The sequence below is a fragment of the Arachis ipaensis genome, chromosome B9 (genome assembly GCF_059453495.1).
Source record: "Arachis ipaensis isolate K30076 ecotype BB chromosome B9, ASM5945349v1, whole genome shotgun sequence".
NCBI classification, from domain to species: domain Eukaryota; kingdom Viridiplantae; phylum Streptophyta; class Magnoliopsida; order Fabales; family Fabaceae; genus Arachis; species Arachis ipaensis.
The window spans coordinates 109941118-109960993 of record NC_142444.1 but is presented as its reverse complement, the minus strand read 5'-3'; the positions used below and the strand labels follow the sequence as shown (position 1 = coordinate 109960993).

Here is a 19876-nt window from a genome sequence, read left to right as displayed (position 1 = left end):
TCCTTAATTCCTAAATCATTTGAAATCTTAAAAGTCGCAATTCACAGTAAACTGATTATGCGATTTAGTTCTCCTGTTTCGTGTTCTGCAACTATTATGTGTCCTGCTTGGATTACAATCTTTGGTTTTATGTTTCTTTGTAAAAATGATAAAAACTGACCTTGTTTTGATAAAATATATCAATTCTAGTAGTTTTCTTCTACAACTCTTATCTTGGGATCTCTTTTGAAAATAGTTTTATGTTGGTTCTTTTTCTATTTATCCATTATTTGAATTCTGAATATGACAACCTTTGATTTTATAAATATTTTCCTATAAAAAAAATTTCTTTATATAATTAAAACATGCTTCTATTTAAAAGTACTACTTAGTCTTTATTTATTTTTACAAGAATACCTTACCTTAGATTTTATCATTTGAACATAATTTGATCCTTTTGCAACATTATTCAAATTTTTATGCATATATATATAAAAGAACATATATATATATATACATACATACATACATATATATAAATATTATTACAAGCATAATCCAATACAATTTTCTATCTCTCTTACAGATTATATCAAGATAAAGGCGAGGGTACAATAAACCATAACTAAAACAATACAGAGCATCACAACAACAATTAAATAAGCTCTTCGTAACTTCTGCGCCCATATCCTGAAAGGGGAAAAATGTTAGGGGGTGAGAACATCATCCTCGAAAGGGTTCTCAGTAGAGGGTTTTTAGGAATTACTGTAATAGGATACATGAAGGTAACTGCACCAGTGATTCATAACCGTCTTATGCCTCTTTTCAAAAACAACGGTTTACAATGAAAGTAAAGTCGGAAATCTTTTCGGAAAGAAGAACCGTTCAATTCTCAAAACTCAAAAGCCTTTCAAAACGGTTTATCTATGCGGAACCAAAATAGCCTTTCATAATTTTATTCCAAACCAGAAACACAAAACCGAAATCAACCGTCAGTTCATCTCTTTCCAACCACGGCCCTAGGCCCAAACAATCCAACCAACAACCAATCACCACAATCCAACAGAGTCCCATATGCAAACACAGATAGGAAGTTCAAGCACAAATAAACAGTTATTACAAGTAGAACAGTTAGCAATTAATCACATAGGCAAACCAAGTATAATATGCACACCCAACCAATGTCACACAAATGCATATGATGCATGCCTGTCCCTAGTGGCTGATGATCATCTGTCGGTTATAGAGCCAACCCGACAAGTCCTGGTAGCTAACCATTGGACTGTCCCTCTGTCGTGCATCCCCAACTCGAGTTATACTCATCATAAACTTGATCATAATCATGATCCATATCCATCACCCTCACTGGTGAATATTTATCCATCACCATCACTGGTGAATATTTATGGGGGCGAGCTCATCCGGGCCTTTCACAATGTCCGGCCACACTTACGACATTGGGTTAACAGAGCTTCGAGTCTCAACCTGGAGCACATGGTGGCTAGCCATTGCTACTACCCAGGGAAACCCTCATCTCCAATAGTAGAAGTGCAAAAATCACAATTATCAATAATTCAGCATATACATGCATTCATTCTCATCCATGGATCAACATCCATCTCAGCCATCCGGCTTACGGTTCAGTCCAGAACCAGCCAATATTGATAATCACACACAGCCATTCCGGCTCACGGTTCAATCCAGAACCAGTCAATATTCATAATCATACATAGCCATTCCGGCTCATAATAAAACAGCACTTCCACATTCAAAATCATCAAATTCATGAAATCGGCATTTAAGCCATAAATCATTTTCTCAATTCATTTCACTTTGAAATCAAGTTTCAACTCTTTTTAGCCTTGGCTTTAAAGATCTCATTTCTCAAATTATCTCAGGCTCATAAGCCAATTTTACTCAAGGAAAATTCCCTTTTTGAAATAAGCCACTCTCGGCTTCCTCTTTCCAAAACTTCCAAAAACATGGAAAGTTAAAGATTCCTTTTGAATCATTCAAAATCACCCATCCAACAATGGGATTTTTGTAACAAAAGTTCCCCGGCAGAGTCCCAAGTCCTTAGGGGAGAATAACATAACTCATTTCGCCAAATTCATTTAAAATCATTAAAACATTGGCTTTCCAATTTGAGTAATAAAATAAGATCTAAGCCAAACCGAGTCACGTAATCATTTACTTCCTTCAAAGCCGTTTCCTTTACTTAGGCAAAACCAGCTTTAACCCCCATGACAAATTCTAAAACGTTTCAACTGTTAAAAATTGTTTTAGTCTTGCAAGAATTCAGAATTCAAAGAGTACTCAAATCCTTTCTCAAAATATTTCAAAATGAAACTTGTCAATAGACACTCAGGTTCTTTCAAAGTCATTGAAACTTCTTTAATTAAAACCCCCAAGTCAAATTCAAAGGCATAAACCCTTTTCACATCCAAACAGCTTTAAAACACAAGTCTCATCTAAATAACTTTCTTCTGAAAGAGATACAATGCCTTTCTTAAGAAGCAAGACTGAATCACAATTTCCTCTTTAATAATTCATTTCAAAAGTATGAATCATCCTTTTCTTGATAATTCAAATAAAATAGTAGAAGTCTTTAACTCATCATTTTTCCAGACAACATTCAATAAAGACTCGGATTTTATAGAAATTTCGGCAGCACCTCCCCTAAAACTTGGACTTTTGCCACCCGGTTCGGGTCCCAACTAAACCGTTTCTCATTCCTTTTCAACAGCTCAAAACCAGAAATCAATTCAAAAGCAAGCTAAATCCAACAGTCGCCTCAATGGCATACCTCAAGGAAACCATTTCAAAAATCAACTCAATATCAACCGGTTTAACTCATTTATAAAGCTTTAAAGAATCGGTTCAGCAATAAATCATTTATCAAAGCCAGAGCAATTAAAGCAACCCAGGCTGGATTTCAAGAGCATTCTATCTTTCACATCATCAAAATAATTGACTCAATTCAAACCAATCCTCAACAGATTAAACTCATTTCAAATATTTAAAGAATCAACTTCAAACATTAGATTTCACAAGCCACACAACAATCCAGCCAAGCCAACATCCATAATCGTTCGAGTCAATCAAATAATACATAAGGCAGATACAATCACTAATTACACCATATCTCACATCAGTATCCATATGTAATAATTCCAATAATAAACTGTAGTTTTCGGAAAGTGCCCCTACCTCAAAACGCAATTCCATAGCCCAAACGCGTCACATAATCCCTTCCGCCTCGACCCGAGATCAACAATCAAAATCCCGGCAGCCAAAACCTCGGTTCCAAGCCACTTTTGCAACAGTCTCAACAACTCTAATCGCAACATACGACAACCAAAACTCAATCGTATAGCAATTAGTGCCACAACCTCAGCGTATGATCACAGAAAAGGACTTTCAAATCAAAAACGCTTACCGAACGAAGAAGGAGCAGCTGAACCGAAACAGCGGCGATCTCTGAACCGGTTCGGCAGCAGCCCGGCAGCCACCTCAAGTAGCAGCGGCGACCGGACGCCGACAATGGCGCCTGGAACCCACATACAGAGACGTTAAAGCTTTCAGAATCTTAAACGAATGAAGACCGAATTCAAAAACCCTTACCGGCAGAGTTTTCCGGCGACGGCAGCGGGTTTTTCCGGTGGCCAGTCATGGCGGCGTAGTTTCCTCCTCTGGTAGCGACACTCGTGGAGACAACCTCCCACCACGGCGAGCCCAGCCACGCGGTGCGACAGCAACCCCGCGACGGCTCCCTCTCGCATCTCATCTCCCTCTGCGTGCGAGTTTAGTGACGACGCACATCCCCTGCCGAGCTCCATTTGACATTTGAGGAACGCTTCCCTTCCCGATCTCTTGCAGCAGATCCGGCTGACACAACTCCACCGACGGCACCCGAAAGCACGAGGCTGACAGTGGCGCTCGTGATGGGCTTCACGGCGAGGAGCGATAGCAAGAACTCAAGCCGCGAAGACGACAGCAGCAGCGGTGGCATTTCTCGGTGACCCATCATCTGCGGCGGCACTGGGCAGAGACGGCAACGACGCGACTACCGGCGACGAGCTTGGTCGACGATGGTAGCACAAACAGCAGAGGCGGCACGACCAGGATGGCTCCATGGTGCTGCAGCTTAGGGACGGTGACTCGCGACACTTCCTTTCCTTCCATGGTTCGGCGATGGCGCGACGGCGGCGGTGAGGTTCAGCACGCCGGCGCGGTCCCTTTCCTCCCCTCCTCTCCTTCTTCTCCTCCACCGATCTGTTTCTCCCTTCCCTCTCTATTTCTTTCTTTCTTCCATTTCCGCAGCTATTGCTGCTGGTTGGATTGGGGGAAGGCTGCGGCTGTGTGTGTGTGTTTTGGTTAGAGGGCAGCAGCTGCTGCTGCTGGTTTAGGGAGGGGAAACGGGTACCGGGTCAGGTTTTCAGGGTTAGGGTTTTTCTTTCAAAAATTAGGGTTAGGGGCATTTTAGTAATTTTGAATAAAAATAGGGATATTATAGTAATTAGAAATAAATTCTAATCCATTAATAATAATGTATAAAAATACTATTTGCTCATCAATTTCATAAATTATTTTCAATAAAATGCCCAAATCTAAAAATTAGAAATAATATACTTAATTTCTTCATTTTCCAAAATAGCAGTAATAATATTTAAAATATTACTTATCTAATCCAAATTATATAAAATCTTTATTATTTCATAACTATCAACCTTATACTTTAACTATAGAAAATAATACAATAATTATAAAATTGGATAATAATCATAACTTATCTCAAATCCAATAAATCAAAACTTGCCTTAATTATCTTTAATAAAATAATCTCTGAAATTAAGGCTATAAATAACTGTAGGATTTGAGACTTGATCATAATAAGACTTTTCAAAGATTCTGGGTCTTACATTCTACCCACCTTATAAAAATTTTTGCCCTCGAAAATTGATACAAAATGAAAGAAATTCCATAACAGTTCACCCTTGAACACATTTAAGGAAGAAGCAAAAATATCTCATCATATAAACATATATACGATTTTCAAATACTTTGATTGTCATATGCATAAGGGTGCAAAGGTAGGAGTGTGATTGCAAAGCAAACGTTACAAGGTAGGCTCAATGCAAAAGATAACATGGGTCAATCATGTGATAGAAGGGCAAGGCATCAAAGGCTATCAAACAGGATGGAGTTAAAACGACGTGCTCAACCTCCGCATACTAATCTCATATCAACCTCAAAGTTTCAACTTTCCAACTCCATCAAGCACTTTACAAACCCCAAATTTGATCGCAAGCCTGACAACCACAAACTCGTTCGCAAGGAACAAAACGCCCACAACTCATACGTTGCACACCTATCGCTTCAACTTCCGTATACACATCACGTCTTAAAGAACTAACGTATCGCGTTACTACGTCTACAAGTCGCACGTGATATCAAAACAATTCTCGAGTCTACTCAGAAGGATACAAGATTTAGGAATGAGAGATAAATGTCAATAATAATACTCATATATTTGAGAGAGTGTATCCAATTTCCAGATAAACAAAGACGCTCAAGCAATGAAGTTTGCTAGAAATAAATCAATTGACAACTTCAAAGATAACCCTTGGATAAAAGAAATTCAATAGGTCCAATAAGAAGAATCAGCACATTAATTTGAACCAAATTCAAATTGGGTCGAAGAAGTATGAGGTTTACAGAAGAGAATATTTCAGACCCAAGACAAAGCTCACAGAACTCAAGAGCACGATTAAAGGTACTTCCGAATACATTGTTCATAAAGGAACCAAAACTTGCGGAAAAACCACTTCGCAGTCTAAAAGAAAGGTTAAGTAATAACATCCTCCAAGAGAGTAACAAAAGCATAATCGTGGCTTTACTCCAATACAATTTCATGTTGAAGTAAATCATGTAGAGTTTTAAAAACAAAATGTACACAAGTTTCGCTAAGAGCTAAAATATTTCCTCAAATATTTTAGAAAGATAATTAGGTGCACAACTTAACCAAAAGTAATTCATAAAACTCGGAAGAGAAATCAAATGCTTGTTCAAAAATTCCCAAAGCCCATATTCAAACAAGTGTGTATAACATTTATAGCGGGGACAAAAGAGGAAGTTAAACTCTCTTTAGAAAAGAAATTCTGAGGTAAAATTTTTGCTTACAATCTGGTAAGGAGACAAGTGGTGCATTACAAACGAACAGGTTTCCATTAAACAAGGAAACTTTTCAAAACCTCATTTAAAATAGCGCTTGCCAACTTTGAATTAACTTCGTCAAAATTGAACAATGGTTTCAATCTCAATCAAGCAACAGAAAATAAATTCCGTTAAAAACTTCTTACAAGAGAATTCAAAACTTCTTTAAAAGATTCAAAGCAAGACTCCAAAAGTGTTCTTAAAATCACCATCTCAGAAGAACATTCAAGAAGTTCAAGATGTACTAAAAAGGAGTCAAGCCATACTAGAAAGGATCTCAAATTAAAATAGTCCAAACAAGACCCACTAGACATGAAACATCAAACAAGTTTTAAATTGATCCAAAAGAATACAAAAGTCATAGAAAAAGATAACTCAATCATTAGTAATTTCTCAAGGATAAATCTTTGACTAAAAACTCTTGTAAAGACAATGAAAGAATAAACGATGCACGAAATTGAAACAAATCAAGCTGACTCACATAAGAGTGAGATTCACACAAGAGGAAAAACCAAGATCAATGGCAATATCCACAAAATGTAAAAGATCAGTTAAAAACAAGGTCAAACATGACATTCATGGAGATGGAAGATTTTTAATAGAGAATTTAGTCCGTTCATAAGAAGAAAGCTATGAGTCCAACACTTTCAAAAGAACAACCATGGCACAAACCATGTAGCATGCTCAATCAAACTCAAATCAAAATGAATTAAGTAAAGTTTATCAAATGAAACTCAACCGAGACAAAAGTGGTAAATCCTTTCTTTTCAAAATTTTGAAAAAAAATACCCAAATACATAATCAAATGAAGATGTGCATTGGAACCATAGTAAAGTTACTAGAAAGTCAATTTGTATTTTAAGTAGGTGCAGTTCTATAAACCAGTAAAGGTACAGGCGAGGCATTAGAAATAAATAGTTGTTAAACTGTATAAGAAATCTTCAAAGTTCCACATATAGATAAGTGTATATCTAGTCAACAGCAATTTTTATAAAAATCCCAAAATTAGCTGTAATCACTGTCAAATAAGAAGAAAACTGAATCAACAAGTTTTCTAAGAATGAACTCGGAACCCAGAGTTAAAAGTCACAGCACATTAAGACAAGTTCAAGACTATATCAAAGAATACTTGAATCAAGAAGAACTCAAACAGAGGAAGACAGATGCATCAAGGATTCTAAACAAGCATATGCACTTAAGATCATTCAAGAATGCATATGAATAGAGGAATAGAGTGGAAACATCAAATTACTTTTCAAGAGGAGTACCAAACAGGAACTTCAAGTTAGGATATAAAAGAACAGGTCGACTCGAACAGAATTCAAGACACACAACTGAATAGCCTCGAGAAAAAGTTTCTAACGTTCCCCCAAAGCCCGCGATTCGCTTTACTCGAAACTCGTATATCATCTATGATAACCCATCAGTGCTTTCATATACATAATTCACTAGTATTAAGCCAGTCAAACTTAATATCAGGAATTATGCAACGCAAGACTAACAGCGTTAATCAATAGACCGTCATGTGCCTAAAGCTCTAATTCTTGTCATTCGACAAGACCTAATATATGACAAACGCTCAGAGTATGCAATTGAAGCATAGTCAGTCCATTCCTCAGGCTCTACAGGAAGAACTGCTCTGATACCATAATGTAACACCCTAACTACCAAAGCTCACACTTCCGGCTGCGCGACTCTGATAGCTCGGACATTACGACGACACTTATACTATTTAATACTAAAATATGAGCCTGTTTAAAACTTTAAACCGCAAAAAACCGCTCCCAAAAAACACCTTTGCTATACAGCGTACATCCATACATACCATACAACTTACAGAAACTCATAAAGAGTACATACATATATATATATATATATATATATATATATATATATATACATACAAATATATAAATATTATTACAAGCATAATCCAATACAATTTCCTATCCCTCTTACAGATTATATCAAGATAAAGGCGATGGTACAATAAACCATAACTAAAACAATACAGAGCATCACAACAACAATTAAATAAGCTCTTCGTAACTTCTGCGCCCATATCCTAAAAGGGAAAAAATATTGGGGGGTGAGAACATCATCCTCGAAAGGGTTCTCAGTAGAGGGTTTTTAGGAATTACTGTAATAGGATACATGAAGGTAACTGCACCAGTGATTCATAACCGTCTTATGCCTCTTTTCAAAAACAACGGTTTACAATGAAAGTAAAGTCGGAAATCTTTTCGGAAAGAAGAACCGTTCAATTCTCAAAACTCAAAAGCCTTTCAAAACGGTTTATCTATGCGGAACCAAAATAGCCTTTCATAATTTTATTCCAAACCAGAAACACAAAACCGAAATCAACCGTCAGTTCATCTCTTTCCAACCATGGCCCTAGGCCCAAACAATCCAACCAACAACCAATCACCACAATCCAACAGAGTCCCATATGCAAACACAGATAGGAAGTTCAAGCACAAACAAACAGTTATTACAAGTAGAACAGTTAGCAATTAATCACATAGGCAAACCAAGTATAATATGCACACCCAACCAATGTCACACAAATGCATATGATGCATGCCTGTCCCTAGTGGCTGATGATATCATCTGTCGGTTATAGAGCCAACCCGACAAGTCCTGGTAGCTAACCATTGGACTGTCCCTCTATCGTGCATCCCCAACTCGAGTTATACTCATCATAAACTTGATTCTGGGTCTTACAGGTTGGGGTACTTTGCTATTCTGATCGCTGTTGAGAAAAAGATAAGTGAATTGTGGAGATTGAGGTTTTATGAACAAAAAAAATAGATTGAGTTTGGATTTCAAAACTAATTTCTTTAAAATTGATTTCTTAACTAAAACAATAATTTTGAGGATTTATAAATAATTTGGAATTATTAAAGGTGTTTGGCTATAAAATATGTTGATTATTAAAAATTCTGCTGATTTGATAATTGTTGAGAAAAGGGCTGGTGATTTATTGAGAAAGAGGAAACCCATAAGGGTGGCTAAGCCGGAATTTTAGGCGAAGTGCTACCGAAATTTTTATCAAATTTGGGACTTTATTTGAAATGCTATTTTAAAAGATTTTGTTTTAAGTTATGAAATGAATTCGGTTTGTTAAAAATAAGAAAGAAAAGGGATAAGAGAACGCGCACGTGTGAATAATTGTGCGGGGATGCCCGTGTGTATGGAATGGCTTCTAGGAGAAAGTGGCACATGCTTCAGCTGGAGAATCAGCACCTGCAAGAAGTAGAAACTTGCAGAGGTTATGCCGCTGGAATGCCTTATCTGACTTGCGAGTCGGATTGCGTCGGGTGCGGGTCGAAACCGACAAATGAGCTCATTACCTGTGATAGGACTAGACATGTATCATTCTTATTTGCACATTTGCATTTGGTTGTGTTGGCTTATCTTGTTTATTTGTGATTATGTTGTTTGTCATATTACGACTTGTTGCGTGTTGAATTGAATCTCTTACTTGTTCTATTGGTTTGTGGATGTATTGAGGTGATTAATAACTATTGTTGTGACTAAGAATTAATTAGGAGGCTAAGAGATAGTTGGTATGACAAGTTTTGTGACTGAAATCTGTTTTGAGTTTAAAAATTTAAAGAAAAGTAATTAATTATCTAAAGTAGAATTAAAAAGTATTTTTAAAAGTTTGATAAAAATAGTTTTATTAAGTAAAATTAATTATTTGCATCTTAATCATTACTTTTACGGCATTCCCATTCCCTACTGAGAATGCATGGTTTGTTCTCACCCCAAAATCTTCCACCCTTTCAGTGACACAAGTTCGAAGACTCAGTATGAAGCTGCGGACGATTAATAGATTTACTTATGATTTCTGTCACTTTTATAGAGTTCCCTCGCCATTATCACTTTAGTTTCTATTTTATCCAGAGGGATAGGGATTGTTTCTGAGTTTCATTTGAATTCTTTTGTGTAATATTAATTACTATTACTAATTATGTGATTATTATTACTTGGTGTTCTTTGATGAATGATTTTGATTATTAACAAACAAGATTTTTTTTTTAATTTTCTCAAAAACTGAAACGCGATATCGACGTAAAGGCTCAATATTAAGTAGATAATAAAAGAAAACAGGTTAGTAACTCCTACTTTTGGTACGATCATGACGTGCTAAAAGTTAGGGTATTACATTATGGTATCAGAGCAGTTCGTTCCTATTAGAGCCTTGGCAGTGGACTGACTATGCTTCACTGCATACTCTGAGTGTCTATCATGTAGTAGGACTTGTCCTAGTGACAAAAATTTGAGTTTCAGTTGCATGATTGTATTGATTAATGCTATTAGTCGCCGTTGCATCTCTCATGGTATTAGGTCTAGCCAACTTAATACTAATGATTCATGTGTATGGAAATACTAATGGATTATCATAGACAAAATAGAAATAATAGGTTATGTGAATCATGAGGTTTGGAAATGTTAGAAGTTGCGTTTTAAGGGTTGGATTCGTTTACTCTTTATTCGTACTATGTGACTTGGTGCCATCTTTTCTTTCATTGTTTATTTTTCATTTATTTTTCATCTCCTCCATACCTTGTTTTAATTCTTTTCAAAACCAGATTTGATTATCCATCTTTATCATTATTTGTATACTTCTTCATAAATCCTTGCCCTTTGATCTGATTTTGAGTTTGTTTCGATGCAACGCATAATTCTCAATATCTACCTTTGTTTTGTATTCCTTTGATTAAGCATGAACTTGTTTATGCCATGAGCAATTTCTAGATGTGACAAGCAAATACGATAGTTCTGCGGAATACGGTTGTCACGAAAAATAGACTGTTCTCTTCGTCAAAATGGCCTAAAGAAGATAGATCGCTTGCAGATGGATCCTTTCTGAACTTTTATCATTGGCATTGCTTATATTCTTCTTCAAGCATCTTGTACCCTTTGATCTTGAGTTAGATTTGGGGCAATAATCAATCTTTAATTCTTCAAAAATATTGTCATGAACCTTGGTTATTTATATTTGTGAACATGGTAATTAAGCTTGAATTTGCTTCGACTTATTCTGCTACATTTTCTTTTATTGTTCTTGTCCAAGTTCTTTTCTCAGATTTCTTCTTAGGGTACAATTTAACTCTCTTCCCGACGGATTTTCTATTTTGTGCACTCATGTTTGATTTCGATTCTACTCATCTTTTCAAATTCTTGTAACCATTATTTGTGATGTTCAACCACTTTCTTTCTGAATTTTAAATTTCTTTGATCAAACTTGAGCTTATTTGTTAAAATTATAAGTCTTCGAATTCTAAGTTTAACTTGCATTAAACTTCTCATACAACTTCTGCACCACACTACACTTTTTCAATCATTTTCACGCGATATTATTTTCCTTATGTTGAAAACGGAACATGTCAAATTTTTCTATTTTTCTTTGACATGTTTAAAAAAAAAGATAGTATGAATCTCTTCTATCTTATATCAATTTTTGAGGACGAAAATTTTTGTAAGGTGGGTGGGATATAATACTCCAAATTTTTAAAAAATTAAATAATAAATTATTCATAATTTATTATTTTATTTAAATAAAATTATTTTTTTTAAATAATTAAATTAAATTTTATAATATTTTAAATTTAAAATCTATTAAATTTTTTTTAAATAATTTTTATTAACATGAGATATTTTAAAAAAAGATATAAAATTATTATTATTATTATTATTATTATTATTATTATTATTTATTAGTTTCATTTTATTATTATCCTTTCTATACTATAATATATTAATGACCGAAGCCATTAAGAAAGTAAAGTTAAGGAAAGCCAATGCATGTAAAGATATATATATATGTATATATATAAAGCATAACACCTAGCCAAGGATCACCAATAACTTCAATCATAATTGTGTTCGATTTGATTTAAATGGTCTTGCTCCATTTGATTTAGTGGGTTGAAGCCATTTGAGGAAAAGGAAAGAAATAAAACGTGGCCTCATGCATATATGCGTATATATAATTATGACACGTACATCTCCTAACTAATAATACTTAATTATAATCACTATTAACTCTCTTTATTTACTCTTCATTTATTACCAATCAACCATGCATGTTTCATTTTTTTTTTAAGAAAGAAAAGAAAAGAAAGCACGGAGAGAGAAAGAAAACCGTGAAAGAGGACGAGAGAAATCATGGCGCCCTAAAACTTCCAGTTTTGATTTCTTGAGATCCATAACTTTAATTAAAAATTTAATTCGATAAAAGTGTTCGTATCCTCTTTTTTTATATGTTGGTGTTATTTTTGTCCGGTAAAAGTTGATAGTGATGTAGCTCCTCTTTCCTTTGAGTTCGGTCAATTGGAGTTCTAGAAAATATAGACAATTTCTGATGCTTTTCTTTTCAGCAGCTCAATCAGAAAGCTTTCCTGAAATTTTCGTTGATTTTAATTTCGTACGGAAGTAAAGGATTTATTTTAAAATTAATTGATTAATTGATAAAAATTGATGAAATTAAGATTGTTAGTGATTGTGAATATAATTGAATATGATAAAATTATGCTTAATTTTGTGTTATTTGTAGAATTGAGATTTATTTGATGATGGTGGATATTGTTGCAAGCTTGTTAGAGAATTTATTGGTTACTAAACTGAATGGGTTGGGGTACCTTACTGTTCTGATCGCTGTTGAGAAAAAGATAAGTGAATTGTGGAGATTGAGGTTTTATGAACCAAAAAAAAAAAATAGATTGAGTTTGGATTTCAAAACTAATTTCTTAAAAATTGATTTCTTAACTAAAACAATAATTTTGAGGATTTATAAATAAACTGGAATTATTAAAACTGTTTGGCTATAAAATATGTTGATTATTAAGAATTCTGCTGATTTGATAATTGTTAAGAAAAGGACTGGTGATTTATTGAGAAAGAGGAAACCTGTAAGGATGGCTAAGCATGAGTTTTAGGCGAAGTGCTGTCGAAATTTTTATAAAATTTGGGACTTTATTTGAAATGTTATTCTAAAATATTTTGTTTTAAGTTATGAAATGAATTCGGTTCGTTAAGAATAAGAAAGAAAAGGGATAAGAGAACGCGGCACGTGTGAATGATTGTGCGGGGATGCCCGTGTGTATGGAATGGCTACCAGGAGAAAGTGGCACATGTTTCAGCTGGAGAATCAGCGCCTGCAAGTACTTGCAGAGGTCATGTTCGGCATACTTCAGCTGGAGAATCAGCGCCTGCAAGAAGTAGAAACTTGCGGAGGTTATACCGCTGGAATGCCTTATCTGACTTGCGAGTCGGATTGCGTCGGGTGCGGGTCGAAACCGACAAATGAGCTCATTACCTGTGATAGGACTAGACATGCATCATTCTTGTTTGTGCATATTTATTTGTGATTGTATTTCCTGTGATTGTGGGTGTGCTAAATGGCTGTCTGAATTATGTGTTCTATAATTATTGAATTAAATTGTCCCTTGTTGACTGTTATTGCTGACCAAGTATATATAAAATGAACTTAACTTCTAACCCCGACCCTACTAAGAACTCCCCAGTTCTTACCTCCTATCTTCACCCCCCCCTTTCAACTACAGGTGCAAAGGCTCATTGCAAAGCTGCGTGAGCACAGAGAAATATGTTTATAAGTTAAGTTGTTAGGACTTATTTCCCCCTCACCTTATTAGTTAGAATTTTTAGAAGGGTAGGATTTGTTTTTGGGAATCTTAAAATAAGTCTATGTATTTAATACTATGTGAATATATATACTTTTGTGATTTAGTGGTTTAAAATAAACTCTCTTTTCGTTTTCTTAATTAAAGTTTCGGTTCGTCTTCGCGAAGGCTTAATATTAAATAAAGATAGTATATAATAAAAAGATTTAGAGGTAAGTAGCGCTCGGACTTTTAGTACGATCATGAGGTGCTAAAAGTTAGGATGTTACATTATGGTATCAGAGCAGCTCGTTCCTGTTAGAGCCTTGGGAATGGACTGACTATGCTTCATTGCATTCTCTGAGTGTCTGTCATGCTTTATGACTTGTTCTAATAACAAGAGTTTGAGTTTTAGATGCATGACTGTCTATTGATTAATTCTATTAGTCGACCGTTGTATTTCTTATGGTATTAGGTCTGGCCAACTTAATACTGATGATTTGTGTATACGAGAACACTAATAGGTTATCATGGACGAAATAGAAGTAATAGGTAATGAAAATCGTGGATTTTGGAAGCGTTAGAAGTTGCGTCTCAGAGTTGCTCGGTTATGTATCCTATTTCCCCATGGTTTGTCTTGAAGTTTTGTCTGAGGTTCTTTTCTTAGAAAAGTGAATTAATTATTCTCTAAATCCTGTTTCTTGTTCATATGCATTTTTCATTCGAACTTAACAACATATGTTTGGTCGAATTTCCTGAGATATCCGCTTTTTTTGAGATATCAAGCCTACCTTGTAGCCTCTGTTTTGCAATCACACTTCTTCCCTATTATCTTTATGCCATGTGTAAACCCAAGTATTTAAAATTTTATATGTATCGATATGAGTTGTGAGACTTTTTACTTTTTTCATAAGATATTCTAAAAAAAGTAAAGTGTTAAAACTATGTAATTTTTTATGTAATATCCTAATTTTCGAAGACGAAAATTTGTATAAGTAGGATAGAATGTGAGACCCCGAATATTTAAAAAAAATTAAATAATTAGTTATTTATGTGTCCTTATATTTATTGAAATTTTATTTTTAAAAAAATTATTTTAACAAAAATAATTAAATAAAATTATATGAATTATTGAAAATTAATTTAATTATTATTTATTCTAGTAATTTAAATTATTTATTAAAAATTATTTTAATAGACAAAAATATAAATTGATTATTATTATTGTTGTTACTACTTAAATTTATTATTCATTGACCCACTTTTATTAGCAACTAACATTAAATCAGCACTATTTAATATGATTTCTTTGGTTTCTTTCTTTTTGGCCAAGCCATTAAGAGAAACGAGAAAGAAAGCCAAGTGACTTATATGAATACATATATATGTTTATAACCATGACACATATATACATATATATACTTCATATAAAATTATGTTGAGTTTTATATTTACCGTCCCATTAACGTGTCCCCACTATTAATTCACATCAATTTTATATTGTGGGAAAACATTAGCATTATCAATATAAATCCTCATATATTTCTTTTCTTTTTATATGAGTTTGCCTTATTTTACTTCACTTATCCCCATCGTCATCATTTTATTTCATTTGTTTCATTCATGACCGAATGGAACTTGAGAAAGAAAAGAAAGAGAGAGACCGAAAGTGTGGGTGAGGAGAACCATGAAAGTTCTGAATTTTCAATGATTTCTTACGTTTCGTAATTCCAATAAAAAAATCTAATTTGGTAAAAATGTTCGTATCCTCTTATTTTATATGTTGGCGCCATTTTTGATTGATAAAAGTTGACAGTGATGTAACTCTCCTATCCTTTGAGTTCGACCAATTAGAATTGTAGGAGGCATGGACGATTTCTGCCGTTTTCTTCTTCAGCCGCTCGGTCAGAAAGCTTCTCCAGAACTTTCGTTGTTTTGATTTCATACGGAGATAGGATTTTGATAAATTTTTACCTGTTAAATTCGTATTTGATAAGTGAATTGATGTCGTGATTACATGTCGATTGAATTTATATTGATATTTGTGACAAGTTAGAGGTTAGGAAGGTTTAAGTGCAACCAAGAACTTAGTTATTCTGATGAATTTGATTTCTGAATTAGGTTGGAATAATTTGAAAATGTTAGAATTTGTCTGGTTTGATTTGATGGTATTGAATTCAGAATTGAAATGATTGAAAAGAGGTTGAAAATGGTTTGGTTGGGACCCAAAAAGGGTGGTAAAGTCTAATTTTAAGGAGAAATGCTTTCCAATTTTTGTAAAAATATATGAAAAGTGATTTCATTTTAAGAATCTGATTTATAAGCATATTTTTGGGAAATTATTGATTTGATTTGTTAATAATTATTGGTCTGACTTAATAACACAAGATTTGAAAGGTCTGAATTTCATTAAAATAAAAAGTGGCTGAACTTTAAAGAAAATGTTTTAATTATTGAAAACTATTTGATTTCGGTTTATTACAGAAAGCCTTATTTTTAGCTTGATTTATTTGGAAAGTATAAGGTTTTATATTCAGTTTTTGAGAATAGATTTTGTTTCAAGTTATGTTTTGAATTCGGTTTATTAAGTAAAGGGACCTCTACCACAGAAGAGCAGAGAACAGAAACTGAAAAGATATTGAGTGTTGTTGGGCTTTAGTGCCAAGTGTCTAGTGAGAACGGCGATGCGTAATGCTCACTTGACACAATAGAGATGGCTCAGTGAGAACGGTGATACGTAACGCTCACTGGAGGCTGTGGGCCTTGTGTGTGAATGATTGTGCGGGGATACCCGTGTGTATGGAATAGCTTCCAGGAGAAAGTGGCACATGCTTCAGCTGGAGAATCAGTGCCTGTAAGTACTTGCAGAGGTCATGTTCGGCATACTTCAGCTGAAGAATCAGCGCCTGCAAGAGGTTGAAACCTTGTAGAGGTTATGCCGTTGTAAGGCCTTATCTGACTTGCGACTCGGATTGCATCGGGTGCAGGTCCAAACCGACAAATGAGCTCATTACCTGCGATAGGAATAGACATGCATCATACTTGTTTGCTCATATTTATTTGTGAGTGTATTTCCTGTGATTGTGAGTGTGCTAAATGGCTGTCTGAATTATGTGTTCTATAATTGTTGAATTGAATTGTCCCTTGTTTACTGTTATTGCTGACCAAGTATATATAAAATGAACTTAACTTCTAACCCCGACCCTACTAAGAACTCCCCAGTTCTTACCCCCTATCTCCACCCCCCTTTCAGCAACAGGTTGTAAGGCTCATTGCGAAGTTGCGGGAGCACAGAGAAATATGTTTATGAGTTGACTTGTTAGGATTTATTTTCCCCTCACCTTATTAGTTAGTGTTTTTAGAAGGGTAGGATTTATTTTTGGGAATCTTGAAATAAGTCTATGTATTTAATACTATGTGAATATATATATATATATATATATATATATATATATATACTTTTCTAATTTAGTGGTTTAAAATAAACTCTCTTTTCGTTTTCTTAATTAAAGTTTCGGTTCGTCTTCGCGAAGGCTTAATATTAAATAAAGATAGTATATAATAAAAAGGTTTAGAGGTAAGTAGCGCTCAGACTTTTAGTACGATCATGAGGTGCTAAAAATTAGGGTGTTACATTATGGTATCAGAGCAGTTCATTCCTGTTAGAGCCTTGGGAATGGACTGACTATGCTTCATTGCATACTCTGAGTGTCTGTCATGCTTTATGACTTGTTCTAATAACAAGAGTTTGAGTTTTAGATGCATGACTGTCTATTGATTAATGTTGTTAATCGACCGTGGCATTTCTTATGGTATTAGGTCTGGCCAACTTAATACTGATGATTTGTGTATACGAGAACACTAATAGGTTATCATGGAAGAAATAGAAGTAATAGGTAACGAAAATCGTGGATTTTGGAAGCGTTAGAAGTTGTGTCTCGGAGTTGCTCGGTTATGTATCATATTTCTCCATGTTTTGTTTTGAAGTTTTGTCTGAGGTTCTTTTCTTAGAAAAGTGAATTAATTATTCTCCAAATCCTGTTTCTTGTTCATATACATTTTTCATTCGATCTTAACTGCATATGTTTGGTCGAATTCCCTGAGATATCCGCTTTCCTCGAGATATCAAGCCTACCTTGTAACCTTTGCTTTGCAATCACACTTCTTCCCTATCATCTTTATGCCATGTGCAAACCCAAGTATTTGAAATTGTATATGTATCTATATGGGTTGAGAGACTTTTTGCTTTTTTCATAAGATATTCTAAAAAAAGTAAAGTGTTAAAACTATGTAGTGTTTTATGTAATATCCTAATTTTCGAGGATGAAAATTTCTATAAGTGGGGTAGAATGTAAGACCCCGGATATTTAAAAAAATTAAATAATTAGTTATTTATGTGTCATTATATTTATTGACATTTTGTTTTAAAAAAATTATTTTAACAAAAATAATTAAATAAAATTATATGAATTATTGAAAATTTAATTTAATTATTATTTATTCTAGTAATTTAAATTATTTTTAAAAAATTATTTTGATAGACAAAAATATAAATTGATTATTATTATTCTTATTATTGTTACTACTTAAATTTATTATTCATTGGCCCACTTTTATTAGCAAATAACATTAAATCAGCACTATTTAATATGATTTCTTTGGTTTCTTTCTTTTTGGCCAAGCCATTAAGAGAACCTATGCTTGGAACAGGTTGGTTATTCAAGCTATTTAAGAAAATTTTTAATATTTTACAAGAAAGAGAAAAGGTTTTGGGATTTAAAGGAGTTAGCCAAGTTCTCTTTAAAAAGGGATTTTTAGATTTTTGAAAGTGAACCTTTGATTTTTGAAAAGACAGATAAGACGAGCAATGATCAATGTATTTTAAAAACAGTTTTATTTTACGTATCTTATTATGGCAATTCTGTAACCCTATGGTGAGAACCAGCGAGGACGATGTTCTCACTCCCCTACAGGTCTTTCCTTTTTCAAGATATGGATGACGAAGTTCGGGAGAGCTTATTACTTTTCTGTTTACACGATATTTTTGTATTGTTTTAGTATTTATGTTTTAAAGAATAGTGTCTTTGAAAAATACGGTTTAAAATTTAAAACAGGTTCCTATTTTAGTATTAAGTATTTTAAGAGTCGTCATAATACCCCGAGTTATCAGAGTAGCGCAGCTGGAAGCGTGACATTTTGATAGTTAGGGTGTTACACGTTTGTTGTAACTAGTACTCTTAGTCAATTTAAATCACATACAATTCACTCTTGAATAGGCAACTTATTTAGAAGCAATGTTAGATGATCATATTTTTATTATTATAAGTCTAAAACTGTAGATTGCTCCACTTTTTGGCCTACCACGCCTTTTGGCCAACCCACTCGAAAAAATAGATCGTAAGTCTTCTCAATTTTTTTTTCGAATATCATAACAAGTTCAATAGTTTATATCTTATATGTATATAATAACTATTTGTTGAATGCTTTATATTTGGTGAATGCTTTATAACTTAGGAATGATAGTGGAGTTTGAGTGACATGTTGGATGAGAGAATGTATTTACAAGATGACTTCAATATTCAGATAATATTTATAACAAAGTATTTTTAACATAATTTTTTCAACACACTTCTAATTATAATTATATTATTAGTGCTCTAATCAGATTAGCGACTCCACACGAATGAGACTTTCTATGGATCTGGTTTTAGAGGAGTACAACGATTTATGTCTCGTAATCTAAGAGAATGCTTGGAAATATAAGAGCAGGGTGGATGCAGAGAATGAAGATATTTGGGAGTGAAGAATTATCTTTTTAGATATTTTTAATATTTTCTTTGAAAGACAAATTACTAAGCTATTTTTCATTAGTTTATACACTAATTTATCCTTCTTCTACATATTACAATTTTATATTACTAATTTTCTTTACTTTATCAATTAATATATGTTATTAGTAACCAATATATTATCGTAACTAATTATTGCTGGGTATGATAGATACAATATAACTTAATCCAAAAAATGAACAACAGAAAAGTTCAAACATA

The 19876-nt window shown here is 33.8% G+C and overlaps 1 protein-coding gene across 1 annotated transcript; it reads right to left on the bottom strand.

Annotated features, from left to right (window-relative positions):
• Positions 1–2632: 2632 nt before the first annotated feature.
• On the bottom strand, positions 2633–3652 carry LOC148545878 (uncharacterized). The gene is made up of 4 exons (XM_088498354.1): positions 3604–3652; positions 3419–3529; positions 3190–3316; positions 2633–2714 (listed from the first exon to the last, which is right to left on the bottom strand). Exons 1-4 carry the CDS (start codon positions 3650–3652, stop codon positions 2633–2635), a joined length of 369 nt encoding a protein of 122 aa, XP_088354480.1.
• Between the last annotated feature and the right edge of the window lie 16224 nt (positions 3653–19876).